Source organism: Pristiophorus japonicus, chromosome 12 (genome assembly GCF_044704955.1).
Source record: "Pristiophorus japonicus isolate sPriJap1 chromosome 12, sPriJap1.hap1, whole genome shotgun sequence".
Lineage (NCBI taxonomy): Eukaryota > Metazoa > Chordata > Chondrichthyes > Pristiophoridae > Pristiophorus > Pristiophorus japonicus.
In genome coordinates this window covers 99868287-99896202 of record NC_091988.1, presented here as the reverse complement: position 1 = coordinate 99896202, position 27916 = coordinate 99868287, and the positions used below count along the sequence as shown (strand labels likewise).

Here is a 27916-nt window from a genome sequence, read left to right as displayed (position 1 = left end):
CCTTCTGACCACATTGTACTGACCCTTCTGACCGCGTTGTACCGACCCTTCTGACCGCGGACACCTGACCCTTCTGACCGCGTTCCGCCTGACCCTTCTGACCGCGTTCATCCGACCCTTCTGACCGCGGACACCTGACCCTTCTGACCTCGGACACCTGACCCTTCTGACCGCGGACACCCGACCCTTCTGACCGCGTTGTACTGACACTTCTGACCGCGTTGTACCGACCCTTCTGACCGCGGACACCTGACCCTTCTGACCGCGGACACCTGACCCTTCTGACCTCGGACACCTGACCCTTCTGACCTCGGACACCCGACCCCGGAACTTGAAGCTGCGAGCTGTGCTGCTGACCGCGTTGACCGAGATTCCAGTGCTACAATCGCATTTGTTTGCTTTGTAATCTTGCTAGAAATTCATCTGTGCTTTAAATCTGTGATATTTGCTTGTATTGCTTTGCTAGGTCAATAAATTTCATTTCATTTTTTACATTATTTTGGTCATTTGGGTCAGTGACTATTGGCAGCTATTAGAGTTTTTGGGTTAGCTTTCGAAAAGCAATGGACTTGAGCTGGGGGAGGGATGGGGGTCAGGAATTTGGGCCGGGGGTTGGACATGAACTTGAGCTGGCGGAGGCATGAACTTAGGCTGGGGGGAGTAAGGTCAGGAACTTGGGCTGGGATGGGAGCAGGAACTTTTGCTGGGTTGGAGAGCTCTATCCTCTCTGGGGTCTGAAATCAGAATGGCTCGAGTTACACTTTGCAAAGTCACTCAGAACTTGGGCTGGGCGGTTCCAATTATACATTCCAGAGAAACTTCCGGGTATGACTTATCCTCCAAGGGGACCAATCAGCAATCAGGTCATGCGATAACGGAGAGCTAATCAGAGCATTTTTCTAGTGCAAATAACTCTGTCCAAATCTTATTTAACGTCAATTTCAATCTAGTTTTCCTTTCCAGCCCTTTGTGCTATGCACCATTCCTGTAGAAGAAGTTGGATAGCCACCCAACTCACAGGCCTGCCTTTAACTAGCAGTAGGCAAAGTATGTATAGGGTTATCCTTGTTCTCTTTTTTTTTATCATTCCTCAGATAGCCTGACTGAGATCAGGAACTCACCTGTGGAAAACTGTGCGAAAGAACCCAGCACCTACCAAAAGTGCTGCAGTATAAGTTGGTAAATAGCTCTCTTTTCTCTATTTCTTTTTTAAGTAGATTTTAAACTAGATAAGTCTAACCAGAAGGATGGCAGGGCAGCTCAGTCCCGTGGAGTGCACATCCTGCGGCATGTGGGAAGTCCTGAATGCTTCGCGCAGCCCAGACAACCATGTGTGCTGGAGGTGTCTCCAGCTTCAACTGCTCGAGCTCCGTGTTTCGGAGCTGGAGCACCGTGTGGAGTCAATACGGTGCATCCGCGAGACTGAGAACTACGTGGCTAGCACGTTTCAGGAGATGGTCACTGTAAAGTCCTGACCCTGCAGTACAGACTTACACGAGGCACATGCTGAAGTCAAGGTCACTCTGGACCTGCACCTTTATTTCACAGCTCTCGAGTGCCTCACTTGCCTGAGACCTGCCTTTATATACCTGTGTGGAACAGGTATGCAGTGTCTCCTGCAAGTGCACCCCTGGTGGTAAAGTATGCTTGTGGTTACAGGTCATATCTAGTTACAGTCATGTATAGCATGGTAAGATACAGTTATGTACAGTAGTGTGAGATACATGACATCATCCTCCCCCAAGGTCTTATTGTCTTTATAGATTCAGTCTCTCAGGTGGTCTACGCTCTCGCATGGAGCGTCTTAGTTGTGGTTCAGTTGTTTGCCTTGGTGACTGTTTTTCTTTCGGTGTGGTTGCTGGTATCTCGCCTGGGCTGTCTGTTTCGTTCAGTATGATTGCTGGTATCTCGCCTGGGCTGTCTGTTGAGACTGCCCTTTCCTCAGGTTGTTCCCTCTGGCTGTCCACCAGGTGTGGTGTGAGTTCCACATTGTAGTCTGCCTCTGGTTCAGCAAGTGTTGTTGGTGAATTTACTTTTTACTTGGTCTAAATGCCTCCGGCAGGTTTGGCCATTGTCCATTTGTACAACCAGTAGCCTGTTTCCTTCCTTGCCTGTTACTGTCCCTGCAAGCCATTTGGGACCCCTGCCATAGTTTAGCACAAACACTTTGTCCCCTATCTCATTCCACCTCCCCCTCGAATTTCGGTCATGGTACTCAGTTAGCTTCCGGCGCTTTGCCTCAACAATTTCATGCATGCCTGGGAGGATTAACGAGATCCTAGTCTTTAAGGTCTGTTTCACCAATAGTTGCGCGGGGGAATCCCCAGTCAACGAATGCGGACGAGATCTGTATGCCAGCAGCAGTCGCGACAGGCGGCTCTGCAGCATGGGACCTTGGAGTTTTAGCATGCCTTGTTTAATGATTTGCACTGCTCGCTCTGCCTGGCCATTGGAGGCTGGCTTGAACGGTGCCGTCTTAACGTGATTTATGCCGTGGTCAACTATAAAATCTTGAACCAACATGTCAGGAATACCGTGCGTTGCAAACATGGTCTTAAGGTTCTCCACAGTGGTGGAGATGGTGCTCGAGTTTAAAATGGTGCACTCGATCCACTTTGAAAATGCATCGACGACTACGAGGAACATTTTGCCCATGAATGGGCCCGCATAGTCTATATGCATCCGCGACCACGGTTTGGTGGGCCAGGGCCAGGGGCTTAGGGGGGCCTCCCTGGGGGCATTACTGAGTTGGGCACAAATGGTGCACTGCCGGACGCAGAACTCCAAGTCCGCGTTAATGCCAGGCCACCAGACGTGGGATCTGGCTATGGGCTTCATAAAGACGATCCCCGGGTGCTCGCGATGGAGCTCCCGGACAAACGCCTCTCTGCCTCATAAGGGCATAACTACTCGGCTGCCCCACATCAGGCAGTCTGCCTGTAGTGGTAGTTTCATGCATGCGCTTATGGAAAGGTTTGATCTCCTTGGGGCAGGCATTGCGAGCCTCTGCCCAGTCACCAGTTAAAACACATCTTTTGACTAAGGATGATGTGGGGTCGCTGGTCATCCAGGCTCTGATTTGGCGAGCCGTCATGGGCGAATCTGTGGATTCAAAGGCATTGCTTGCCATGACCATCTCACAGTCATGTTCGTCGGACCCTTCCGTGGTCGCCAGGGGTAGCCTGCTAAGCGCGTCGGCACAGTTGTCTGTGCCTGGTCTGTGCCTTATTGTGTAGTCGTAAGACGCCAGCATGAGTGCCCACCGCTGAATGCGCGCCAAGGCTTTGCCGTTTATTGCCTTGCACTCGGATAGCAGGGACGTGAGGGGTTTGTGGTCGGTTTCTAATGCGAACTTGGCCCCGAAAAGGTATTGGTGCATCTTTTTGACACCGTACACGCACGCGAGCGCCTCCTTCTCAACCATACCGTACCTGCGCTCCGCCCGCGAAAGTGACCTGGAGGCATAAGCAATGGGTTGTAATTTACCCGCATCATTGACATGCTGTAAAACACACCCGACCCCGTACACTGACGCATCACATGTAAGAACTAGCTTTTTACCTGGGTCAAAAAAGGCTAAAACACTGTTGGAACATAGAAGGTTGCGCGCCTTATTGAAGGCGCGTTCTTGGGCCTCCCCCCAAAACCAATCGCACCCCTTTCTGAGTAGCACATGGAGAGGCTCCAGCAGCGTGCTCAAGTTCTGCATAAAGTTCCCAAAGTAATTGAGTAGCCCGAGAAAGGCGCGCAGTTCCGAGACATTCCGGGGCCTGGGTGCCAGACGAATTGCTTCGGTTTTGGATTCTGTTGGGCGGATTCCATCAGCGGCAATCCTTCTGCCCAAAAATTCAACCTCGAGCACGAGAAACAGACACTTGGATTTCTTAACTCTTAGGCCTACCCGATCCAATCGACTTAGTACTTCCTCCAAATTGCGGAGATGTGAGTCGGTGTCCCTGCCCGTGATGAGTATGTCATCTTGAAACACAACCGTCCCTGGGATGGACTTGAGCAGACTCTCCATGTTGTGCTGGAATATAGCATCTGCCGACCTGATGCCGAATGGGCATCGATTGTAGATAAAAAGGCCTCGATGTGTGTTGATGGTGGTGAGTAGCTTAGACTCTCCGGTCAGTTCTTGCATCATATACGCAGATGTGAGATCTAGTTTCGAGAAAAGGTTTCCTCCAGCCAATGTGGCAAATAAGTCCTCTGCTCTGGGCAGCGGGTACTGGTCCTGTTGGGAGACTCTGTTTATGGTACACTTGTAATCCCCACAGATTCGTACGGATCCATCAGGCTTCATGACGGGGACGATGGGACTTGCCCAGTTGCTGAATTCCACAGGTGAGATAATGCCTTCCCGCAGAAGCCGGTCCAGTTCGTGTTCAATCTTTTCCCTCATCACATAAGGCACAGCTCTAGCCTTGTGATGGACCGGTCTGGCATCCTGTGTGATGTAGATTTTAACTTTAGCCCCTTTGAAGGTGCCCACACCTGGCTGAAAGAGATGTTCAAAACGACTTAGAACTGTTGAGCAGGAGGTCCGTTCCTCTGACGACATGGCGTGAACATAATCCCATTTCCAGTTTAGTTTTGCCAGCCAGCTTCTCCCCAACAGTGCTGGGAGATCTCCGGGGACAATCCACAGGGGAAGTCGGTTCACCTTCCCTTTGTGTGTGACTGAGAGCATGACGCTGCCAAGGACTGGGATGATTTCTTTGGTATAGGTCCTTAGTTTGGTGTCGATCCTTGTGAGTTTTGGTCTGTTGCTTTTGTGCGGCCACAGCTGTTCAAATTGTTGGACGCTCATGAGAGATTGACTAGCTCCCGTGTCCAGTTCCATGTTGACGGATATCCCGTTGAGTAGGACCTTCATCATTATTGGAAGCGTCTTGTTGTAAGAACAGTGGAAATTGATCGTGTTGATCCGCTGTACCCCGGCGTCCAGGGCACTGTTCCCACCGTCTTCTGGTCCGCTTTCCGACCCTTCCGATTCGTATACCAGCCGAGCTGCTGTTTTTCTGCACATGCGAGCCAGATGCCCTGTATAGTTGCAGTTTCTGCAAACAGCATGCTGAAATTGACACCCCCTTGTTGAGTGCCTTACCCCACATCTCCTGCACAGACCATTTCCATTGTTTCCGAAGGATGAGCTGCGACTAGCTGATCTCTCTTGAGCTTCTCACAGTCTGTAGTTGATTGCTCGCATTGTGGGTTGATGAGGTGTGAACGGCCGTTCATGTGGCCCTTGATGGCTTCTGGCGCCACTGCCTGCTGTTGAAGGCCTGTTCTCCTGCCTTTGTCTGTGTGTGGGGGTAGCGGCTCGTTTCACGCTGTGATCCCCTTGTTCCGATGTTTCGTTAGTTATCGTACCCGCAGTATAGATCAACCTCATTTCTTCTTCTCCTGCCAAGAATGTCTGTGCGACCAGTGCTGCTGCCTCTAGGGTCAAGTTCTTGGTCTCTATAAGCTTTCGGAATATGCCTGTATGGCCTATTCCTTCAATAAAAAAGTCTCTCTCTCCTTAGTTCATCGGAGAACTCACATAAACTAGCCAGCTTCCGAAGTTCCGCCACAAAGTCGGGTATGCTCTGGCCCACACAGTGTCTGTAGTTGTCGAACCTGTGTCTGGCCATGTGTAGGCTGCTCGCTGGCTTCAGGTGGTCTCTCACCAGTGTGCTCAACTGCTCAAACATTTGCTTGCTGGTTCCTCGGGTGCCAGCAGGTCCTTCATTAAGGCGTATGTTTTCGAGCCACAGCTGGTCAAGAGATGGGCTCTTCTCTTGTCTGCCTTATCGTCGCCCAACCAGTCTTTGGTTACAAAGCTTTGCTGGAGCCTTTCTATAAAGTCCTCCCAATTGTCTCCAGCATTGTATTTCTTGTCTGAGCCATTGGTAGCCATTCTGTGGATTCTGTGATCCCGTAACTCATCGCCACTGTAAAGTCCTGACCCTGCAGTACAGACTTACACGAGGCACATGCTGAAGTCAAGGTCACTCTGGACCTGCACCTTTATTTCACAGCTCTCGAGTACCTCACTTGCCTGAGACCTGCCTTTATATACCTGTGTGGAACAGGTATACAGTGTCTCCTGCAAGTGCACCCCTAGTGGTAAAGTATGCTTGTGGTTACAGGTCATATCTAGTTACAGTCATGTATAGTGTGGTAAGATACAATTATATACAGTAGTGTGAGATACATGACAGTCACCCCGCAGCTTAAAGGCGGGCAGGCAGCGGGGTAGTGGGTGACCACCAGATGTAGTAAGTGCGCTAGGCAGGTAGCGCAGGAGTCCACCTGTGAGACCATCTCGCTTTCAAACCGATATTCGCTTCTGAGTATCAGTAAGTCGATGATGTCTCTGGGGAGTGCAGCCAGAACCAATTCCAAGGCACCATAGGTGGCTCAGCTGCACAGGGCGGAGAGACGAAGAATAAAAGAGCCCTAGTGATAGACAATTTTATAGTTAGGGGAACAGACACGCTTTTCTGCGATCGTAGACATGACCCCCAAACAGTGGGAGGGAGATAGAGGAGCAAATATGTAGGCAAATTGCTGTGAAGTCCAAAAACCATAGGGTAGTAATAGTAGGGGATTTTAACTATCCAAATATTGATTGGGACAAATTTAGTGTGAAAGGTATAGAGGGTGCGGAATTCTTGAAATGCATTCAAGAGAACTTTTTTAGTCAGTATGTAGCAAGCCCAACATGAGAGGGGGCGGTCTTGGATTTAGTTTTGGGGACCGAAGCTGGGCAGGTTGAAAGGGTATTAGCGGGAGAGCACTTGGATGCCAGTGACCATAATTCAGTTAGATTCAAGTTGGTTATGGATAAGGACAAGGATAGGCCTGGAATAAAAGTTCCAAATTGGGGAAAAGCTAATTTTGCTAAGTTAAGGAGTGATTTGGTCATAGTGGACTGGAAACAGTTACTTCTGGGTAAATCAGTGTCGGAACAGTGGGAGGCATTCAAGGAGGAGATCCGGAAGGCTCAGGCCAAACATGTGCCCTTAATGAAAAAGGCTGGGAAAAATAATTCTAGAGGCCCCTGGATGTCTGGGGACTTACAGGGGAGGATTAAGAAAAAAAGGGACGCTTATATGATATACCAACGGCTAAATACTTTAGAATCTTTAGAGGAATATAGAAAGTTAAGAGGTACAATTAAAAAGGATATTAGGAATGCTAAGAGAGAGCACGAGAAATTCTTGGCTAGTAAAATTAAGGAAACCCCTAAGGTGTCCTATAAATATAAGTAAGAGGATAACTAAAGAAAGGGTAGGGCCTATTAGAGACCATAAGGGTAATCTTTGTGTGGAGGCAGAAGATGTTGATAGGGTTCTTAACGAATACTTTGCATCTGTTTTCACAAAGGAAAGGGGCAATGCAGATACTGCTACTGAGGAGGAGTGTGATATTCTGGATGAAATAAATATAATGAGAGAGGAAGTATTGAGGGGTTTAGCAGCTTTGATAAGTCCCCAGGCCCAGATGAAATGCATCCCTGGCTGTTGAGCGAAGTAAAAGAGGAAATAGCAGAGGCCTTGACCATCGTTTTCCAGTCCTCTTTGGATCTGGGTATGGTGCCGGAGGATTGGAGGACTGCTAATGTAGTACCCTTGTTTAAGAAGGGAGAAAGGGATAGGCCGAGTAATTACAGCCATGTCAGCCTAACCTCAGTGGTGGGAAAATTATTGGACAAAATCCTGAAAGACAGGATAAATCTACATTTGGAAAGGCAAGGATTAATTAGGTAGAGTCAGCACAGATTTGTTAAGGGAAGGTCGTGTTTGATTAACCTCATTGAATTCTTTGAGGAGGTAACCAAGAGAGTCGATGGTAGTGCGTACGATATAGTATATATGGACTTTAGCAAGACTGTAGATAAGGTCCCACATGGTCATGAAGGTTAAAGCCCATGGGATACAGGGCAAAGTGGCAAGTTGGATCCAAAATTGGCTTGGAGGTAGGAAGCAAAGGGTAATGATTGATGGATGTTTTTGTGACTGGAAGGATGTTTCCAGTGGGGTTCCGCAGGGCTCAGTACTGGGTCCCTTGTTTTTTGTGGTGATATATCAACGATTTAGATTTGAATATAGGGAGTATGATTAAGAAGTTTGCAGACGACACTAAAATTGGATGTGTGGTTGATAATGAAGAGGAAAGTCATGGGTTTGACTACTGGTCAGGTGGGCAGAGCAGTGGCAAATGGAATTTAATTCAGAGAAGTGTGAGGTGATGCACTTTTGGAGAGCTAATAAAGAAAGGGTATACACATTAAGCGGTAGGCCACTTAATAACATAGATGAACAAATGGACCTTGGATTGCTTGTCCACAGATCCCTGAAACATAAGAACGTAAGAACATAAGAAATAGGAACAGGAGTAGGCCATACGACCCCTCGAGCCTGCTCCGCCATTCAATAAAGTTATGGCTGATCTGATCATGGACTCAGCTCCACTTCCCCGCCTGCTCCACATAACTCCTTATCCCCTTATCGTTTAAGAAACTGTCTGTATTTCTGTCTTAAATTTATTCAATATCCCAACTTCCACAGCTCTCTGAGCCAGTGAATTTCACAGATTTACAACCCTCTGAGAGAAGAAATTTCTCCTCATCTCTGTTTTAAATGGGCAGCCCCTTATTCTAAGATTGTGCCCTCTAGTTCTAGTCTCCCCCATCAGTGGAAACATCCTCTCTGCATCCACCTTGTCAAGCCCCCTTATTATCTTATACGTTTCAGGCCAGGTGGATAAGGTGGTTAAGAAGGCATACGGAATGCTTGCCATTACTGGCCAAGGCATAGAATATAAGAGCAGGGATATTATGCTTAAATTGCATAATACTTTGGTTAGGCCACAGCTCGAGTACAGCGTGCAGTTCTGGCCGCCGTATTATAGGAAGGACTTGATTGCACTAGAGAGGTGCAGAGGAAATTTACTCGGATGCTGCCTGGAATGGAGAATTTTAGTTATTGAGACAGATTGGATAGGCTGGGTTTGTTCTCATTGGAAAAGAAGTTGAGAAGAGACCTCAATGAGGTATATAAAATATTGAGGGGCCTGGACATAGTGGATAGTAAGGGTCTATTTCCATTGGTGGAGGAGTCTATTACGAGGGGGCATAGTTTTAAGGTGGTTGGTGAAAGATTTAGAGGGGATTTGAGGGGGGCTTCTTTATGCAGAGGGTTGTGGGGATCTGGAATTCGCTGCCTGGAAGAGTGGTGGATGCAGAAACCCTCACCACTTTTAAGAGATGGTTGGATGAGCACTTATATTGCAGTGACCTGCAGGGTTACGGACCTAGAGCTGGTAATTGGAATTAGACTGGATGATCTTTTGTTGGACGGTGCAGATATAATGGTAAGTACTGCAGGGAATAGAATATGGCCAGCGTGATCTCCTGGACCAGTTTCGGTCGTCTGGAATGGTCGGAGAGGAATTTCCCCAGATTTTTGTCCCTAAATTGGCCTGGGTTTTTATCTGGTTTTTGCTTCTCCCAAGAGAGCACATGGCTCTGGTTGGGGTGGAGTGTAGAATGTTTCAGTATAAGGGGTGTCACAGTTGTGTGAGGTGGACTGGTTGGGCTGGGTGCTCTTTGCCTTTCCGTCATTGTTCATAGGTTTATATGTAAACTTTAGGGCTGCTGACCAAGGGCCGTGTGGCTCTTTGTCGGCCGGCGTGGACATGATGGGCCGAAATGGCCTCCTTCTTAAACGATAAGGGGTTATGGGGAGCGGGCAGGGAAATGGAGCTGAATCCATTACAGATCAGCCATGATCTTATTGAATGGCGGAGAAGGCTCGAGGGGCCTTATGGCCTAATCCCGCTCCTATTTCTTATGTTCTTAGGTTCTGCGCTGTAAATTTCTATGTTTCTATAACAGTACACTGATCCATCAACTTTATCTATTTAATGCCTTTTATTTATGAAAAACATATAAAACAAAATTACCATTACTAGGTCCACTGCAGTAGACATTAACCAATACACACCCATCACTGTGCAATTGGCGAGACTAAAGCTATCTTGAGCACGTTTTGTTCTGTTGAGATTTCCATGAAAGTTCAGCTAAATGCTGGCCTGAATTCTGTACTGGCAATGTACTGGTTAACTCTTGGGTAGCACAGCTTCTTGTGTAAAGACCATTGCGCGGTGACGTACAACCTGAGCTGCAATAGAAATTTACAAAGAGGCTCCCTATTGTTAGCTTGGAGCTGGTACTATAATCAGACAGATTGAACCTAGTGACCAAATCCTAAGGTTGGATTGCAAAGATCCCATTGATAATGATATCTGATTAATGATATTGGGATAACTTGCACTGCTGCTGCAAGATATGTACCTAAAATTCAAGTACATTGAGTTCTTGATCTAGACCATGATATCAGAGACCAAGTATTCTTCAGAGAGAGTGGGTTAAAAAAATCAGAGGGTGAGTCATCCCAAGACTTGCTGGAGCCAGTTGAGGAGCAGTACTGGATCTAGGCTGTGTACCCACTTCTCAGTCAGGGGATGGGAAGCCTGAAATAAACATAAAGGGAGAGAATACAGACCACTCTCACCCTCCCCTGCTTAAAAAGATTACGGCAATTTCCATTTAATGATATTTTGATATCCTGTATCCTGTCATATGTCTTGTAAGTTGTCAACCTCACCCATGTGAATATTAGTAGAACTAATTATGAAATAGTCCAGGTATTCCTTATCTATGTGTAGAGGATCACTGTCTCAGTGAAACTGAATTACAGATGGTCATTCTGAGCACCCAATAGAGATGGTACTGCTACAATGATATGCTATATTTTAGTTTTTTGATTGTGGGAAGGAATCGACAGCCAGCTGTCTATACTACAAGGGTTTCTGCTGGTCTATCATGACTGTTGTTAAAATTGCTCCCTAGTCTGACTATTCTGCAATTTTCACTAAGATGCTGCCAGGTGGAAAACCAATCTTGCAGAACAATTAAATTGATGGACATAAGTTTAGTTATTAACAATGTAATATAGAAACTTGCTGCTGTCCTGGAATAACTACACACTGCAATTCATAGGATTGGATAGGCAGTAAATGACCAGTAGTTAGGAACTAGAACTGCTGGAACCTTTTTATCATGTCACCTGTCTCACTGATCACGCTAATATTAAATCTCTGTACTGCATTACATGTACAAGTATCTACGATTTGGGGCCAAGCTTTGGGATCCAGATGGGGAAATAATAAAACTAGTTGGAATTTGGCCCATCTGACCTTGTGACATGCGTCTCTAATAGGAATGGTAAATAACTTGTTTAGAATTTAATGAAAGCCAGTCTAATATCATTCTAATGTTCAAACAACATACAAAATAGGTCTTGAGACAGGGATAAATGAAGCACAAGGGATGGGAAAGGATAAAGACTGCAATGAGGACAACCAGGAACAGAGCAGAAGTTTTGTGAAGAGAAGCTTTGGAAGTCGAGAAGAAAGGTTCTGTGCGCACAGAAATGTTGGCAACTGTGGAAAATGGAAAGACAAAAGGAGACACATTTGCGGGCAGTGCCCGGCAGCTGGGATGCACATCCATCTCTGTGATTCCAGACTGGGATGTACAATCATCCCTGTGATTCCAGACTGTGCTGTACATCCATCTCTGTGATTCCAGACTGGGATGTACAATCATTCCCTGTGATTCCAGACTGGGCTGTACATCCATCTCTGTGATTCCAGACCGGGATGCACATCCATCCCTGTGATTCCAGACTGGGATTTGCACTCATCCCTGTGATTCCTGAGGGAATACCCAATCTCGGCCATGTTTTAAACCATGCACTCCGAAGGGATGTGCAGAGCAGAAGCCAGGAGTCCCAACAGAGTGAGATACCCCAATGGCAGCTCTTGCGCATCTTCTTGTAGCTAGCACTGGGGACAGGATGCCTCCTTGCCCTCTTGGCTGGGGTATATAGGATGTGGCACCAGGTGATCTAGAGAGGGAGACAGGAAGTGGAGAAAATATATAAATAAATTGAAAACAATTTGCCAGAAACACATAGCAAGTCAGTCAGCATCTGAAAGAGAAAGACTGATGTTAAAAGTAGGAGAGGGACCTTTCATCAGAACACCTCGAACACTGATCTTTCCTTTTCAGATGCTGAGTGACCGGTGATGCATTTACAGAATGTTCTGTTTTTAATTTCAGACTTCCAGCGCTTGCAGTTTTCTTTTCAACTTCTAAAAAAAACATGATGCATTAAATAAAAAGTAAACAAAAGGCACTGTAAAAAATCAGGAGAGAATATTCTTGAATTGTTGAGGGCGAAGGGGAGACTTTCCACATGAAAACTAGCTGAAAGAGAGATTCACTGAGAAATGGCCAGACTTGAAACAGCAAAATGTTCTCTGTGAAAATACCCCACCGCCAGCGCTCCAATATGTAGGACAGAAGCATACCAGGGAGCTCGACTTCATGATGGAAAAGATGCTGCTGAGGATCCCGGAGCAGATGAGCAGCTCCTTCTGCTGCCGCAGGTGCAAATGAATGTGATGTAAAACGACGGGTAGCAGGATCCGACGGGAGTCTGTGAAAAGAAGCAATGCTGCACTGAGCCACACTTCTACTGTGTACTCCTTCAACGTGAACACACACAGCTGTCAAAACAGATTCCTACCGGAATTAGGTACCATTTTGTAAAAAAAAAGCATGCAAGGCAAAAACTGAAACGGGTACTAACCCATAATGAACTCTGGATAGCTTTATATTGCTCCTGGAGGCTGTGGTCCCCAAACTCCGACAGCGCCATTGGAACTGATGCAAAGCTTCACCTTCACCTGCCCGCACGTTGCACTGACCCCGCTGTAAGCTGCGGGATCCGCTAAGTTAAACACTGGGAGGGATACAGGCAGTGAGGAGAGTGGTGGAATGGGGGCCGGAAAATACACAGAGGAGAGGCAGAGACCTAGTGCAGATACACAACATAAGCTGCTGTTTAAAGGGGCATTGACAGCACTGAATGGAACAGGGAACAAGGAGGGCAGCGAGATTGAAGAGACGAGCACCAAACTTCGGGGAATCAGATCTGCATATCCTTGTAATGCAGATAAAGAGCAGGAGGTGGTGGTCTGTTTGGGGTTGGGAACCACAGGCCTGCAAACAACATGGTGCACACTTGGTGGTGGGAGGTGGCTTTGGCAGTGAGTTCCACCTCCTTGAACCGTAGGACCTCATTGCTGTGCAGGATCTTTGATGACCTCACCAGAGTACTGTTCTGGGCACCACTCCTTCGGAAGAATATATTGGCCTTGGAGGGAGTGCAGTGTAGGTTTACCAGAATGATACCCGGACTCCAGGGGTTAAATTATGAGGAGAGACTACACAAATTAGGGTTGTATTCCCTGGAATTTAGAAAGTTAAGGAGTGATTTGATTGAAGTTTTCAAGATAGTAAGGGGAACAAATTGGGTAGTTAGAGAGGAACTATTTCTGCTGGTTGGGATGTCTCGGGCTCAGGGTCATAGTCTAAAAATTCGAACTAGATCTTTCAGGAGTGAAATTAGGAAACACTTCTACACACAACGAATGGCAGAAATTTTGAACTCTCTTCTGCAAATTGCAATTGATGCTAGGTCAATTGTTAATTTTAAATCTGAGATTGATACATTTTTGTTAATCAAAGGTATTACGGAATTTGGGGCAAAGGCAGGTGTATGGAGTTAGGTTGCAGATCAGCCACGACCTCATTGAATGGCGGAACTGGCTCGAGAGGTTCAATGGCCTACTTCTGTTCCTATGTTCTAGAGCAGCCAAAGTAAACTATCGGTACCAGAGCAGTCAGAGGTGAAAGTGGAATTGGACAGTGGGGAGTGAAGGCTCCCAAACCTGCAGCCTCAGGTCTCTGGGGTCCTACTCGAAGAAGTGGGATAAGCATCATACTCACACGGAGGCATTGAGGATCATTCTCAGAGGACTTGAGATGGCAGGGACTAAGACCAAACAAATTGCCACAACTTCTAAAAATGCACTGCCTCTGTACATACAGAGACATAATGGGGCCGAAATTCAGCCTCCTGAAAAGGCCTCTTATTGGCAGAAAGCAGCGGCGGAGTGCAGCGGCCGCCAATTTGCGGTCGAATGGCAGCGGGCTGCGAAATTCACCTCGCGGGTTTTTCCGGCGGTCCCTACTTCCGTCCTGCTGCTGCCGACCCATCCTAAGCGCGTCATCAAAGAGCGCACCGCAGATATCCCACACCTCCACCGAAATTTAACTCCAAAAATCTTTGATCCGCCGCGCGGTGCCCCCAACAGCTTTTTCTGTCAGTGCACCTTGTTTTCAGTATGTGAGCCATGGCAGGGCGGCGGTTATTCAAGGGGAGGGGAGGGGGCACTGCTGCAGCCGCCATGTTTTTCTTTTTGTCGGCCGACTGCCAGGTCGGGCTGACAATTATGCCCCCGGGTTCGTCCAGGCCGCCAACAGGCAGCCTAGCACCCCCTCTTGGGTGCCAGGCCGCTGGCCCGGCCGTAACCCTCCCTGGTGGAGCGAAGTTTTAAAATGCTGAAGGCTCCCCCCTTTAAGTTAAGGGGAGAGCGTGGTGACGCATAAGCGTCATGACGTCATCACCGTTCCGCTGATGATTGACAGCGGCGGTGACTCTGTCCCGCCTCCACTTCCATCCCTCTTGTTGGCGATCTGCTGCTTACTGCCCGACTTCCGCCCCCATTATGACCGACTTCCGGTCTGCCTGAAAAAAAAAGACAAAGAGTTGAATTTACCGAAAGAGGTGACCTAATACGACACGGCGGAAAAAACACTTCAGGAGCGGAAGGTGCGACCCGTTTCAGGCGGGGGTGAACATACCCTCCTGCAACTAAAGCACATAGGGACCGAAATTTAGGGCCGCCAGAAAGCTGGCGAACCTACCTTTTGGTTCTGAAGTTTTTTCCTGCTGGGAACGTTGAGGTGGCCCTTGGATCGGTTTTCAGCACTTAGAAGATTTTTTAACGATAGACCGGAAGTTGGTCATAGTGAGGGAGGAAGTGCGGCAGTAAGTCATGCTGAGGGGCAGAAGTTGGGGTGGGATCGAGACTCCGCCATGACGTCACAGCGCGTGTGTGCCACCACGATCTCTCCCCTCCGTTAAAGGGGAAAGAATCGAACATTTTTATCTTCGGCCACTGAGCCACCAGGGAGGTTTTCAGCCAGGCCAACGGTCTGGCACCCAAGAGGGGGTGCCAGGCTGCCGAACCCGGGGGAGCATTAGTCCAGCCGACTAAAAAAAAATAAGATGGCGGCTGTGGCATTTGGCCCTTGCCTTCAATGGCCGCCGCACAGCCAGGGAAGAGAGAGAGCAGACAAGGTGCACCGACAGAGAAACGATTTTTTTCAATTAAATTTGGGGCGGAGTATTCTGCAGGTGAGGGAGAGCAGTGGTGCGCGTTTTGATGACGCACTTGTGGCGGTCATCAGCAGCGGGGCGGAACTGGGGACAGGCAGAAAAATCTCCCATCTGAATTTGGGTCAGGGCGGCCAATGGACTGCAACGCGGCGGCCACTCGATTCCGCTGCAAAACAGTGGAAACAGGCCTTATACGGACTCTGAATTTCGGCCCCATAGACTCCACAGCTCCAAAACAGGCCATTTGGCCCAACTACAGAATTACACAACTAAGAAACAAATACACCAGCCCAGAAAACTACGTATCTGTCTTTAAACGTATTTTTTTTCTTTTCAAATAGCTTATCTCCATCTCCATCTCCAGATGTCCCTCACTAGGAAAGATGGCCTCATATAGTCCATACCTGTGTACTTCCATTTCTCACCTGGAAATGAAAAGAGCCGGCTGTCAACTGTCCGTGCGATAGATTGCAGCTTGACCACGTCCATAGACTGACCAATGTGTACCGTGCTGGGCATGCTGCCCAATGTCCCCCTCACAAACTCTGCCACCTCCTGCACTGTAAACATCTGCAGCAGCTCGTCAAAGATCGCTGGGAAGGAGTTGAGAAGAGCCGCCTGCAGCAAAAACAATAGCATTAAAAAACTGCTCAGTTCATCAATATATAATCCAGGGGACTAGTGTCGATGTCAGAGTAAATGGAATCATTTACCCGTACACCATGCAAGTACCCTGAACAGCACAGTTCAGGGCATCATTACAAGGTACATGAGAAAACACTCCCAACTCTCCATTATTTATTCTCAGGAAAACCATCAACATAAAATACTTATTTGAATGGCATGAGGCCAGGAATGAAATTATTTGAACATGGTAGTATTGAGAATGCTCAGGCTCCAACACTGTGTTACAGTGAGAGTTACCCCAGGTCAGGCTGCAGACAGAGGAGGTGGCCATCACCCTTGATTACTAGGATCAGAATGACATTTTATTTTTATTTTGGGTTCATCAAGGTGAGAGATATTAGAGCCATGGAATGGTACCTGCAATTGCTGGTGCCTAATGTAACATCAAGCACTCTGATGATCAGGTAGAGTATAGTTAGAAGCACAGTAAAGACACCCCTACTCTGCCCCAGTGTACCTCCGCCATAACCTCAGGGAGCTACTCTCATACACAGGTGCCACATTTTCTTACATCAACCATCCTGTGGACCTAGTGAAGTTGCCAGTTATGGGCAGTTTTAGCCATGTGCATAAGGAACTGGATTGAGACTGCCAATCTCATTTCACATGGGATCCTTACAGCCAGCACACAGAGGAGACTTTCATCCCATCAGACTGAGCTGGATTGAAATTAAAGCTTGAGAGGTAAAAGGCCAGCACTTGCATTGATGTAGGTGTCTGTTACATTGGGCCTGTTCCTGCCATGCTGTGATACTGCACTAGGCTTGGCTACCTGAGGATGTACTACAAGTTACTGGACTAACCTGTGTGAAGATGAGGGTCTCAGAACTCCTGCTATCCAAACTCAGGACAAAGCGAATGGTTTGAAAGAGCTCCTGAATACTGGCACGAAATTGTTCCTCCTCTATCCCACCTGTTGCTCTTGAATACAAGATCCGTGACTGCACAATAAACTTGAACAAGTACTCCAAGGCCTGGGGAGAAAGGAAACACAAGTTTGTTGGTTAAATCCAAATAAGGAAGGTCATTGACCCATCTTAGCTCATCCATCCAGATAGGCCGTACACTCTTCCCACTGCAGGTAATGTTTTAAATTTGGCCTTACGGACGTGTACATTGAATGACAGACTCCATAATGGTCCAAAGGACTTATGTCACACAGTAGCCCAGTGTTTATGGTATGGATCAGCAACCCAGAAGTTGTGAGTTCAAATCCCACTATGGCAAGTTGTAAAATTGAATGGTCAGAAAATGAGCAGAAAGTTGCCTGATTGTCATTTAAAAAACCACTATTGTCCTTCGGGGAAGGGTGGGAAACCTGTCACCCATTCGGTCTGGCTTATATGTGACCCCCAATTCCACACTATGTGGTTGACTGTTCTTACCTTCAAGGAAACTAGGAATGACTTTCCGTGTCCCCCTCATCCAACGAATAATAAAAACAAATCTCACTGTTCCCATTCTTCCACCTTCCTCTTCTGAAGGCAATGACTGACACTGAGGTACAGTCAATTTTCAGTACTTCACTCAAAAGTCCATTCTTCAAGTGTGAGCCGTGACAGTGTTATTCAACTGTGAGAGGCAGCACTGCTAAACATGATCTCATTTAACATCCACATCTGAACCTTTTCCAGCAGGGGTCATTCGATTTCATCAACAGTGGGAATCCTGACTGAATTTCTAACTCCTGAATTTGAAGACATTGAAACCAGCAGCAGCACTCCCACTGCTGCCCTGGCTACAATCAGTGTTTGATTCGATTGCAGACACAGACACATCTCTCATTAAGATTGCATTTTGGAGCAGCAGAGCTTTATTAACAAGTGCTGGGGGACCAGACAGAAATGAACTGCAATGAAAGTCTTGTTAAACTTTGCTAAGAAATTCATACGGTGTTAATGTCAGTATTAAGATAAATGCTGCCATTTGTATGATAATGTTACAAGACAACACATTATTGAATTACTGGTAAGTGAAGAAATTATAAAGGTCAGCACCAATTTTAACTCCAGCATTTACAGCATAGTAAAAATGCAGCTGTTGTCAATATTGGTATTTCAGAATGTTTTAATTAATTTAAAGTGGACATTGTAAACACCATCTGTTCTGGAAACAAAGCCAGAAATGGGAATGGAGGACGCATCTCTAGAGTGGTCTCTGTAACACACAGACTCTGGGTGCGTTTACACCACAAGTTTAACATCAAAGTGAAGCACTTTGTGGTTTCCACTTCACACTGATGCTAAACCCATGCAGTGTAATTCCACAATGAAGGAATGATCTAGCTCCAGGGAGAAACAGAGTGAGATTCCCTCATCCAGAAACAGAGTGAGATTCCCTCATCCAGAAACACTCGTTCTGCGTTGTTCCGGAGTGAGGCCAGTAATTAACTACATACGTACCCTGCAATTACATACTATAGTGTTTGTGAAAAGTGAAACCACAGAGGTTGTTGTATATAAAGTACCCATGAAGGGTTTGCTTTCCACAGGCTTGAGTTTGGAAAATTGGTAATTGGATTTTAACGCATCTCAAGTAATTTCCTGAGGATTGTTAGGAAACTACACAGGAAAAAGCAATTAAAAATGCACACAGCAGGCAGCACTAAATTAGCTCCATTTCAATTTGAAATAGTGAAAGTAAACAACAGAAGCATGGAATGAGAAGGCAAGTAAGTGAAAGTGGAAACCTGGAACAAAGTGATAATCCAGGAGTGGGATTGGGATTAGCAACCTGATGATTGGGTGGGGGAGGGGAGAGATTCGGAAACCTGGAACAAAAAGATGATCTAGGAATGCATCAAATGCATTATCAAGCCACCAGCGTGAAATACCATTGTGATTATATTACCTCTGGCGTTTTTTTCTCTGCATACATAAAGTCATACAATTGTTGATGAACGTACTGCCCCTTTAAAACAGTAACATGCAGAGAAAGAAAAATTGGAGGAAAAAAAATCAAGGTAACTGTTCCTATAAGGAAGCTAAGAGTGGCTATGAGAAAAGGACTGGGAAAGTGTTTGGGTACAGCAGTTTATATGGTGCATGGAGCAGAGAGGAATCATACGCTATCCTTGAAGTTTTCACGAACAAATTTTCAAAGGATTAAGTTTCAGTGATTTCCCAGCTGGACGCTGAGCCCAATGAATCTAATTCACTGTGACACAGAAGGCGAGTGAATGAGGAAGAGGGTTTGATTTGGTTGAACGGCAGGAGTAACTGGTAATTAACTTTTGTTCCATTTCTATATTTTGTCGGAGTTGCCATAGAAGTAATGCTTCGTACCCTCATTGCCTCTTGAATGTGGTCCTGTCTCACAACTTCTGCAGATCGATCCATGTACCATTTCAGGCATCTAATTAGCTCCCTGTAAAAAGATCACAGCATACATAAAACATATAAACATACCCGAGATCCACAGACACACCACACGAGCAGGAGATATTTGGGACTAAAACACACAAGGATCAGTATAAATGACAAACAAGAATAGCAAGGAATGCACAGTGGATTACTACAGAGCCATGAGGGAGGCACTCAGGCACACACAGATGTAAGTATGCGATCAATACATTCGGAGAGTTGCAATTTGAAAGTGTTTTGGACATCAACACAAAATGACAACAGCGGTTTGCTTTTGGAGAACCTAGGTTGTACTTTAAGTATTTTATTCCCAGGTGTCATTGTCTTAAGCCAGCACTAGTCAACATTTTCTAAAGAGCCGCAATTCCATGTTCAAGAGCCACTTTCAGGAATGCAGCAACACTCTACAACTCTTTTTGGGGTAAACAAAATTAAACATTAAATCAAGTGCTCCCCGATCTGAGGGACACTCCAAACACTTTTCACGTGCCCTTTTTTTTTGTGGTGATTTTGGGGGTTTTTTTGTTGTTGTTTTTTTTGGCAACACTCTACAACAAAGATTAATGGGATGGAGGATATCTGCTTACAATTGCCCACACAGCAAGCTCCACATTTCAATCAAGTCATTGTGGGCAGTTACTGAGTAGCCACCAAGTATTTCCCTTTAGACAGAGAAAGAAAATACAAAGGACAGCCAGATCTATTCTAAGATGATCCTAAGATGACATGCTGAATGGAAGAAGAGCCTTCGAACTGTGTCCTTAGTCTTATTTTGCAAGAGCAGGCAGGTTGCAAGTAGCGCCTGATTATTATGAGTAGCAATTCCTTAAGCCCTGAATTGGCATCTGAGTTTAGGCCAAGCTGTAAATTTTACATTGGGGTCCTGAGGGAACGTCGGTGGTTAAATGGAACATGTGAACACTGCATGCAGCTCCTCCTATGTAACTTGCTTCTGGCCACTGCACCAAGTGAGAGCCTATTGGGAATCAGAGACCCGTGATTGATGGCTAAATAGGAAGGAATCCAGCTTCACACATTTACTCTTTTGAGTTTACCTGAAAATAAACATAAACATTAAAACCATGCCACCCGCCTGGGTGACACAGCAGACATTTTCAAGGCCCCCTTTTTTTTTGGTTTTTTTTTGGGGGCGCTAAAATCAAATTTTTCCAGTGCCCCCTATAAAAGGGAAGGGGGACACTAAAAGCACCGGCAATGAAAACAAATTAAACTTTAAAACGTAAAATCAAATTAAAATTTGGTTGCCGGGCGTGATGATGCACTCCAGTCCCTCCGGTGCCCACCTCTCGCGGAAGGCCGCGAGCGTACCGGTGGACACCGCGTGCTCCATGCTTCACACATTTAGCTGTCAGTAGAGAACAGACAGCAGGCAGCAATTGCCATCAAATGTGGATTGATTACAGAGGGGCCCTGCTTTACTTTGGAGTGTGGTCAATCGTGTGAGTACCGTGTGCCTGCTATTGACAGCACTCGATGGTGCCCGGTATCCCAACCACTGACAGCACTCAATGCTGCACAGTACCCCAACCAATGAACACACTCGATGGTGCCCGGTATCCAAATCATTGACCACACTCGATGCTGCACAGTACCCCAACCAATAAACACACTCGATGGTGCCCGGTAGCCCAATCATTGACCACACTCAATGCTGCACAGTACCCCAACCAATGAATACACTTGATGGTGCCTGGTAACCAACCACTGACAGCACTCGATGGAGCCCGGTACCCCAATCATTGACAGCACTCGATGGTGCCTGGTAACTAACCACTGACAGCACTCGATGGAGCCCGGTACCCCAATCATTGACAGCACTCGATGGTGTCTGGTAATCAACCACTGACAGCACTCGATGGTGCCTGGTAACCAACTACTGACAGCACTCGATGGAGCCCGGTACCCCAATCATTGACAGCACTCGATGGTGCCTGGTAACCAACCACTAACAGCACTCGATGGAACCCGGTACTCCAATCATTGACAGCACTCGATAGTGCCCAGTACCCCAACCAATAACCACACTCAATGGTGCCTAGTACCCCAACCACTGACAGCACTCATAAGAACATAAGAAATAGGAGCAGGAGTAGGCCATATGGCCTTTCAAGCCTGCTCCGCCATTTAATACGATCATGGCTGATCCGATCATGGACTCAGGTCCACTTCCCTGCCTGCTCCCCATAACCCCTTATCGGTTAAGAAACTGTCTATCTCTGTCTTAAATTTATTCAATGTTCCAGCTTCCACAGCTCTCTGAGGCAGCGAATTCCACAGATTTACAACCCTCTGAGAGAAGAAATTCCTCCTCATCTCAGTTTTAAATGGGCGGCCCCTTATTCTAAGATTATGCCCTCAAGTTCTCCCCCTAGTCTCCCCCATTAGTGGAAACATCCTCTCTGCATCCACCTTGTCAAGTCCCCTCAAAATCTGATACATTGCGATAAGATCACCTCTCATTCTTCTGAATTCCAATGAGCAGAGGCCCAACCTACTCAACCTTTCCTCATAAGTCAACCCCCTCATCTCCGGAATCAACCTCGTGAACCTTCTCTGAATAGCCTCCAAAGCAAGTATATCCTTTCTTAAATATGGAAACCAAAACTGCATGCAGTATTCCAGGTGTGGCCTCATCAATCATCACCATCATAGGCAGTCCCTTGGAATCGAGGAAGACTTGCTTCCACTCCTAAAGTGAGTTATTTGGTGGCTGAACAGTCCAACACGAGAGCCACAGACCCTGTCACAGGTGGGACTGATATTCGTCGGGGGAAGGGTGGCACTGAATACCACGCGCTCCTTCCGCTGCATGCGCCTGACCTCTTCACCCTCGCAGCACTTTCTCCACCTAGGGCGGTCTTCGGCCAGGGTCTCCCAGGTGTCATGCTTTCATATGCCTCGGTGAATACATCAACTATATCCTGGAGTTCGTCTCCGAATGTGCGCAGATGCAGGTGTCGTCCACATACTGCAGTTCAACGACAGAGGTTTGGGTGGTCTTGGACCTGGTCTGGAGGCGGAGTAGGTTAAACCGCTTCCCACTGGTTCTGTAGTTTAGTTCCACTCCGGCGGGGAGCTTGTTGACAGTGAGGTGGGACACGGCAGCGAGGAAGATTGAGAAGAGGGTTGGAGCGATGACGTAGCCCTGTTTGACCCCGGTTCGGACGTGGAATGGGTCTGTAACGGATCCGCTGGTAAGGATCACGGCCTGCATGTCGTTGTGGAGCAGGCAAAAGATGTTGACAAACTTTTGGGGACACCCAAAACAGAGGACGCCGCTCCATAAGCCCTCATGATCGACGGTGTCAAAGGCCTTTGTAAGATCGAAAGAGGCCATGTATAAGGGTTGGCGCTGCTCCCTGCATTTTTCCTGCAGTTGTCGTGCTGCAAAGATCATGTCCGTTGTTCCCCGTAGGGGACAAAATCCGCACTGCGACTCCGGGAGGAGCTCCTCGGCCACAGGGAGAAGACAGTTAAAGAGAACTCTAGCGACAACCCTCCCAGTGATTGATAGCAGGGAGATTCCCCTGTAGTTGCCACAATCAGATTTGTTCCACTTTTTAAAAATGGACACGATCACTGCATCTCTGAGATCTCCCGGAATGCTCTCCTCCCTCCAAATGAGAGAGATGAGGTCATGTATCCACGTCAACAGCGCCTCTCTGCTATATTTTAGTGCCTCAGCAGGAATTCCATCCGCCCCCTTAGCCTTGTTATTCTTAAGCTGTTTTATGGCTTTGCCTGCCTCTTGCAGAGTTGGAGTTTCACTGAGGTGGTGGTGGATGGAGTTGACAACACTCGCGTCAAAGGCAGAGTCTTGATTGAGGAGATCTTCAAAGTGCTCCTTCCAGCGGGCTCTGACAGCCTCGGTGTCCTTGATGAGTGTTTTCCCGTTCTTTGCCATGAGTGGGATGGGGCCTTGGGAGTTTGGACCATAGGTGACCTTGACTGTAGTTTGGTTGCAGCTTGAGGCTCAAAAATGATCTGCGCTTACGATCTATTAGTTCTTGGATCTCCTGATCGTTTTCATCAAATCAGTCCTGGTGTTTTCTGGTTGAGTAACGAAGTGTCTCTTCACAGGCACTGGTTATGGAGGCCTGGAGGGCAGACCAAGAGTTGTGGGCATTGAGCTTCTCAGGGTCATCAAGGCACGCCAGATTGGACCTCCTCCAATGGTGACCGGACCTCCTCGAGTGACGACCGGGCCCTCACCAATACCCTGTACAACTGTAGCAAGACTTCCCTGCTTTCATACTCCATCCCCTTTGCAATAAAGGCCAAGATTCCATTGGCCTTCCTGATCACTTACTGTACCTGCATACTATCCTTTTGTGCACTCGATGGTGCCTAGTACCCCTACCATTAACAGTACTCTTCTAATGTAGAAGTAGATCTACATGTGGTTGTGGTGAGGAGAGGTGGTATGCTATTTTCATGAATGAATATAAAGTGAATGTGATGAAATTATAGTTCATCAATACAGACAGAACGATGCATTGGAGATTTGGGGATGTTGGCACCATAGCTTGGGGGAGCATGTGACTGCTGTTAGAAGTTCCCTGACCTTATGCTCCCTCGAGTTATAGCTGATGGAATACATTATACATGTATGATTTCATAGTGAAAGAATAAAACTTAAACTAGAAAATGCATGCAACAAATCTTCTGATAGGCCTGAAAAAGTGAGATTTACAGCCCAGCTCCCTACGATTTAAATCCCCATCCTGAATCTGACAAGTTTCTCATTTATATTACATGGAAATGTTTCAGTAATACAACCCAGTTAATTTGCTGCTGATTCTGCGGACCAGGCCACAGCAACAACTGGTTAAGTGTACACAAGCAGGGACTTGGGAGCGTGTAGTTGCTGCAAAGATATAAATGCATTTGTGACCCTGCCAGTTGGACGAGCACGGTCCCCAATGTGGGGGGCAGATGTTGGGAGGTCAGGCCACCCACACTCAGACCCAGAACGACAAAGCTGATCAAAGTGCTGCTGCTGGTGTCAACTGTTTACAGTTTCCACCACTGCCATCTAGCAGTTGGAGGCACCAGGTGATACCCTCACCTGGGGCAGTGGGTGAGGGGAACCTGGGGCCTCTGAAAGCCCTGGTGGCACATTGCTTCTTCACAGAGTTTTGTCTGACTGCATTCTTATTGTCAGAGGCAAGGTGGAAAAGTAAATGGAGTATCAGAGACTAGCTACAGCTGTGTGACAAGCCTGAATCACAGAGCTTAGGGCAGGCGTAGGGAGATCATAGACCTGGCTCTCTGGCAGATCATTGAAATATACTGAACAGCCTCCCTGCATCATTTTTCTCAGTGAGTAATATTACATTATATCGTAGTAAACTGATGCCAATAGTGATTCTGCTGGAAGGGAACTTTATCCATAAATTCAGCTTGAGAGAAATTAGAGAGCTCTGTGCATTAGTGGAAGTAACTGTTCCAGTAACGGGTCCCGAGCCACCAGGTAATTGTACTCACTTGTATGCCAATGCACCAGAGAAGTGCTTCTGAATGTAGGTATCCATCACAGGGCGGAAATGAAAATACTTGCTGTCCCGCAGCAAATTTATTACAAACACCTGGGAAACAGAGAGAGTGAGTGTTAGGATAACTAGCTGCAACGCACACTAGATGGCATGGAAATGTTAGCAACACATGTTATAGGAACAGCAGAAAAACCGTGTTTGATGGCAATCTGGAAAAAACAGAAAATTATGGAAGCAGATCTGTTCTAATGAAGGGCACTGACCAGAAACATTAACCTGACTTTCTCTTCTTAGATACTGACAAGACTACCCTGTACTTCTAGCATATTCTGTTTTTAATTGATAGGAATGACTCTGTCCTCTCCTCATGACTCTCACACCCTGGTGGGGGGGGGGGGAAGGGATGGGGTGAATGGATGCAGAGGAGACGCTGAAAGAAAGGGGAACACAGATCTTCTGGACAGTGGGGTCAGTGCCTCTGTGACCTCAGTCCACAAGATACATGCTTGCTGCAGGACTGGACTGAGCTCTCCGTCCTTTCCATCCATCGATATTCCTGTGCTGAAATGTCCCAATCCCAGTGTCCAGCTCTACGTCCAAACTCAAGAGTTCTGACCCGAAATGTTAACTCTGCTTCCTCTCCACAGATGCTGCCTGACCTGCTGAGATTTCCAGCATCTTCTGTTTTTATTCACACACTTCATGAGGCTGGCTGCCCACTCACCAGAGAAATGAAAGACACATCCCATTTGAGGGAGGTAGATTCAAGCTAGTGGCAGATTGGAGAAAAAATGTCACCTGGCAGAGGCAAGCAGATCTGAGTGATCTAGCTTACAAAACCTACCCAACCAAGGTAAGTGGATGCGAGCGACAAAGAGCCCTGTGATTTGAGCCGTTCCATCTAATTGAGAAGCCACAGTTGTTACTGCTGGCTCATTGGGCTAAAATCCAGCTAATGTAAAAATAAATGCAAACATTGAGCTTGTTGTTTGACCATGAATATGTAAGTTCCTGTATACGCCATGCACATGTACTTTTGAGGGGCGGGTGGAGCAGCGGCAGGAATGAGGAAAGAGAGAGTTATGAAAGATAGAAACTTCAAATGTCTTTATGTCATCTGAATCCATCCAAAAGTACATAACAAGAAAGGGAGAACTATACTTCTATCAAAGGATACCTCCAATGTTTTTAAAAAACATGCTTTTAGAGAAATGGAACCCTAACACACATCAACACTGCCAGCCATCATTTCAATCTGCTCTCTATAATCCTGAGGGTACCATCATATTTAAATATATATATATATATACTTTTACACAGTTAGGGTAGCATGTCCCTCAGCTCACATGATCTAGCCTCCTCCAGCTTGTCTCTTGGTCAAGTACAGCGACTGCTAAGGGGGTGAGTTCATCATATCTGTCAGTCAGACTGGGATATGGCCATGGGAGGTGGGCGGAACTATACAGCCACACCACTTTCATGCTTATTTTAAAATAATAATTTTTAAGCCATCCCTTATTCACTGTTCATTATGGTACTGAGCCATACAGTAAGGTCTCAGGTCCAATCCTCATGCAATGCTGAGTCAGCTGTTGTCAGCCTGGACATGGATGGGTGTTGGAACTGGTCGCAACATGCCTGGGTTATGAGGGGAAAGTCAGTCTGGATTCCTCCTCCTAATTTCTATCCAACAGGCCTGCTGAAATGTGGATGTCAGGTGAGAACAGGATCGGGCTCGACTGTGTACCCTGCACAGTCGAATAGTCTGCAAGCATTTACTGCCCAGGTTCACACGTGAATAATAACCACTTGGGCATTAAGTTATCGGAGGGTGCCTGGAATCGCAGCAAGGGTCAGAACCTTCAGAAATGAGGGAAGAAAATTCAGGGGAATAAAACAAAATGATAATCTTCATTTTTTTTTTGTAATTCAGCAAATGCAGTGATTGAGCTGCCTGTTCTATAAAATGCTGAAACAACTGACAACTGAGTTTTTTTACCACACACCACAACATGGCTCAAATTCCAACAGCTTTATTTGCCAACTACCAGTGTATCCTGAGAGCATTGGACCTCACAGTCTTTACCTCAGACAATGCCAGGAAATGCCTGGGTATATAACTTATCAGGTCAGTGATACTTACCAAGGATTGAAATACCAGCAGCCCATATTTCTCTGTGTTGTCATCTAAAATTGTAAATAGCGTGTCTAAAATATCCTGTAAAAACTGGAAGAGAGAAGAAAGATTTAACCAGGGCAGGTGCTTCAGTATCAGTGACACCCATTCGCTGAGTCTTTACACTGAAATCAAACTACTTCGGAAAGGACTGAATCCTTTTTTAATGCTACTTAGAGTCAGTCTTCGACAATACGCAGCCAGTGGCCTGGATCTTCCCTGCAATGGTTCACTGGGTTAATACAACATGCGGTAAGGAGTTATGGAGCCAGAGGACCAGGTTTGACCTGTGAATGGTGCTGTTAGCTGCTCTCTGCTGGGGACACCACTGTTGTCCTTTGCATCCCTTGTTACGTGGGATATTGTACTGGCACTAGTACTGATCGCTATCCAGTGACCCCCACTGCACATGAGGATGTCTGTTGAAGCTAAGATTGGGATTCCCATGTCCAGTGCAGTTAGTAGCCATTTAGGTGAGGGAATGGAGGGATACCACTGCCTTTAGAACCAATTCTCAGCTCCTAGTGTCACTGTCATCAGAAGAATTGTACATAGAAACATAGAAAATAGGTGCAGGAGTAGGCCATTCGGCCCATCGAGCCTGCACCGCCATTCAATAAGATCATGGCTGATCATTCCCTCAGTACGCCTTTCCTGCTTTCTCTCCATACCCCTTGATCCCCTTAGCCGTAAGGGCTATATCTAACTCCCTCTTGAATATATCCAATGAACTGGCATCAACAACTCTCTGCGGCAGGGAATTTCACAGGTTAACAACTCTCTGAGTGAAGAAGTTTCTCCTCA

At 46.7% G+C, this 27916-nt stretch overlaps 1 protein-coding gene across 11 annotated transcripts in view; it reads right to left on the bottom strand.

Moving 5' to 3' along the window:
* Positions 1-27916, bottom strand: part of dock3 (dedicator of cytokinesis 3) — a 1878236-nt gene that overhangs the window by 500486 nt on the left and 1349834 nt on the right. For all 11 annotated transcript variants that reach the window (XM_070895785.1, XM_070895788.1, XM_070895786.1 and 8 more), the window contains 6 exons: positions 27080-27163; positions 24929-25029; positions 19343-19424; positions 16862-17032; positions 15797-15989; positions 12433-12560 (listed from right to left, as the gene is read on the bottom strand). In XM_070895785.1, the coding sequence (XP_070751886.1) occupies positions 12433-12560; positions 15797-15989; positions 16862-17032; positions 19343-19424; positions 24929-25029; positions 27080-27163 (759 nt within the window). The remainder of the gene's footprint in view (positions 1-12432; positions 12561-15796; positions 15990-16861; positions 17033-19342; positions 19425-24928; positions 25030-27079; positions 27164-27916) is intronic.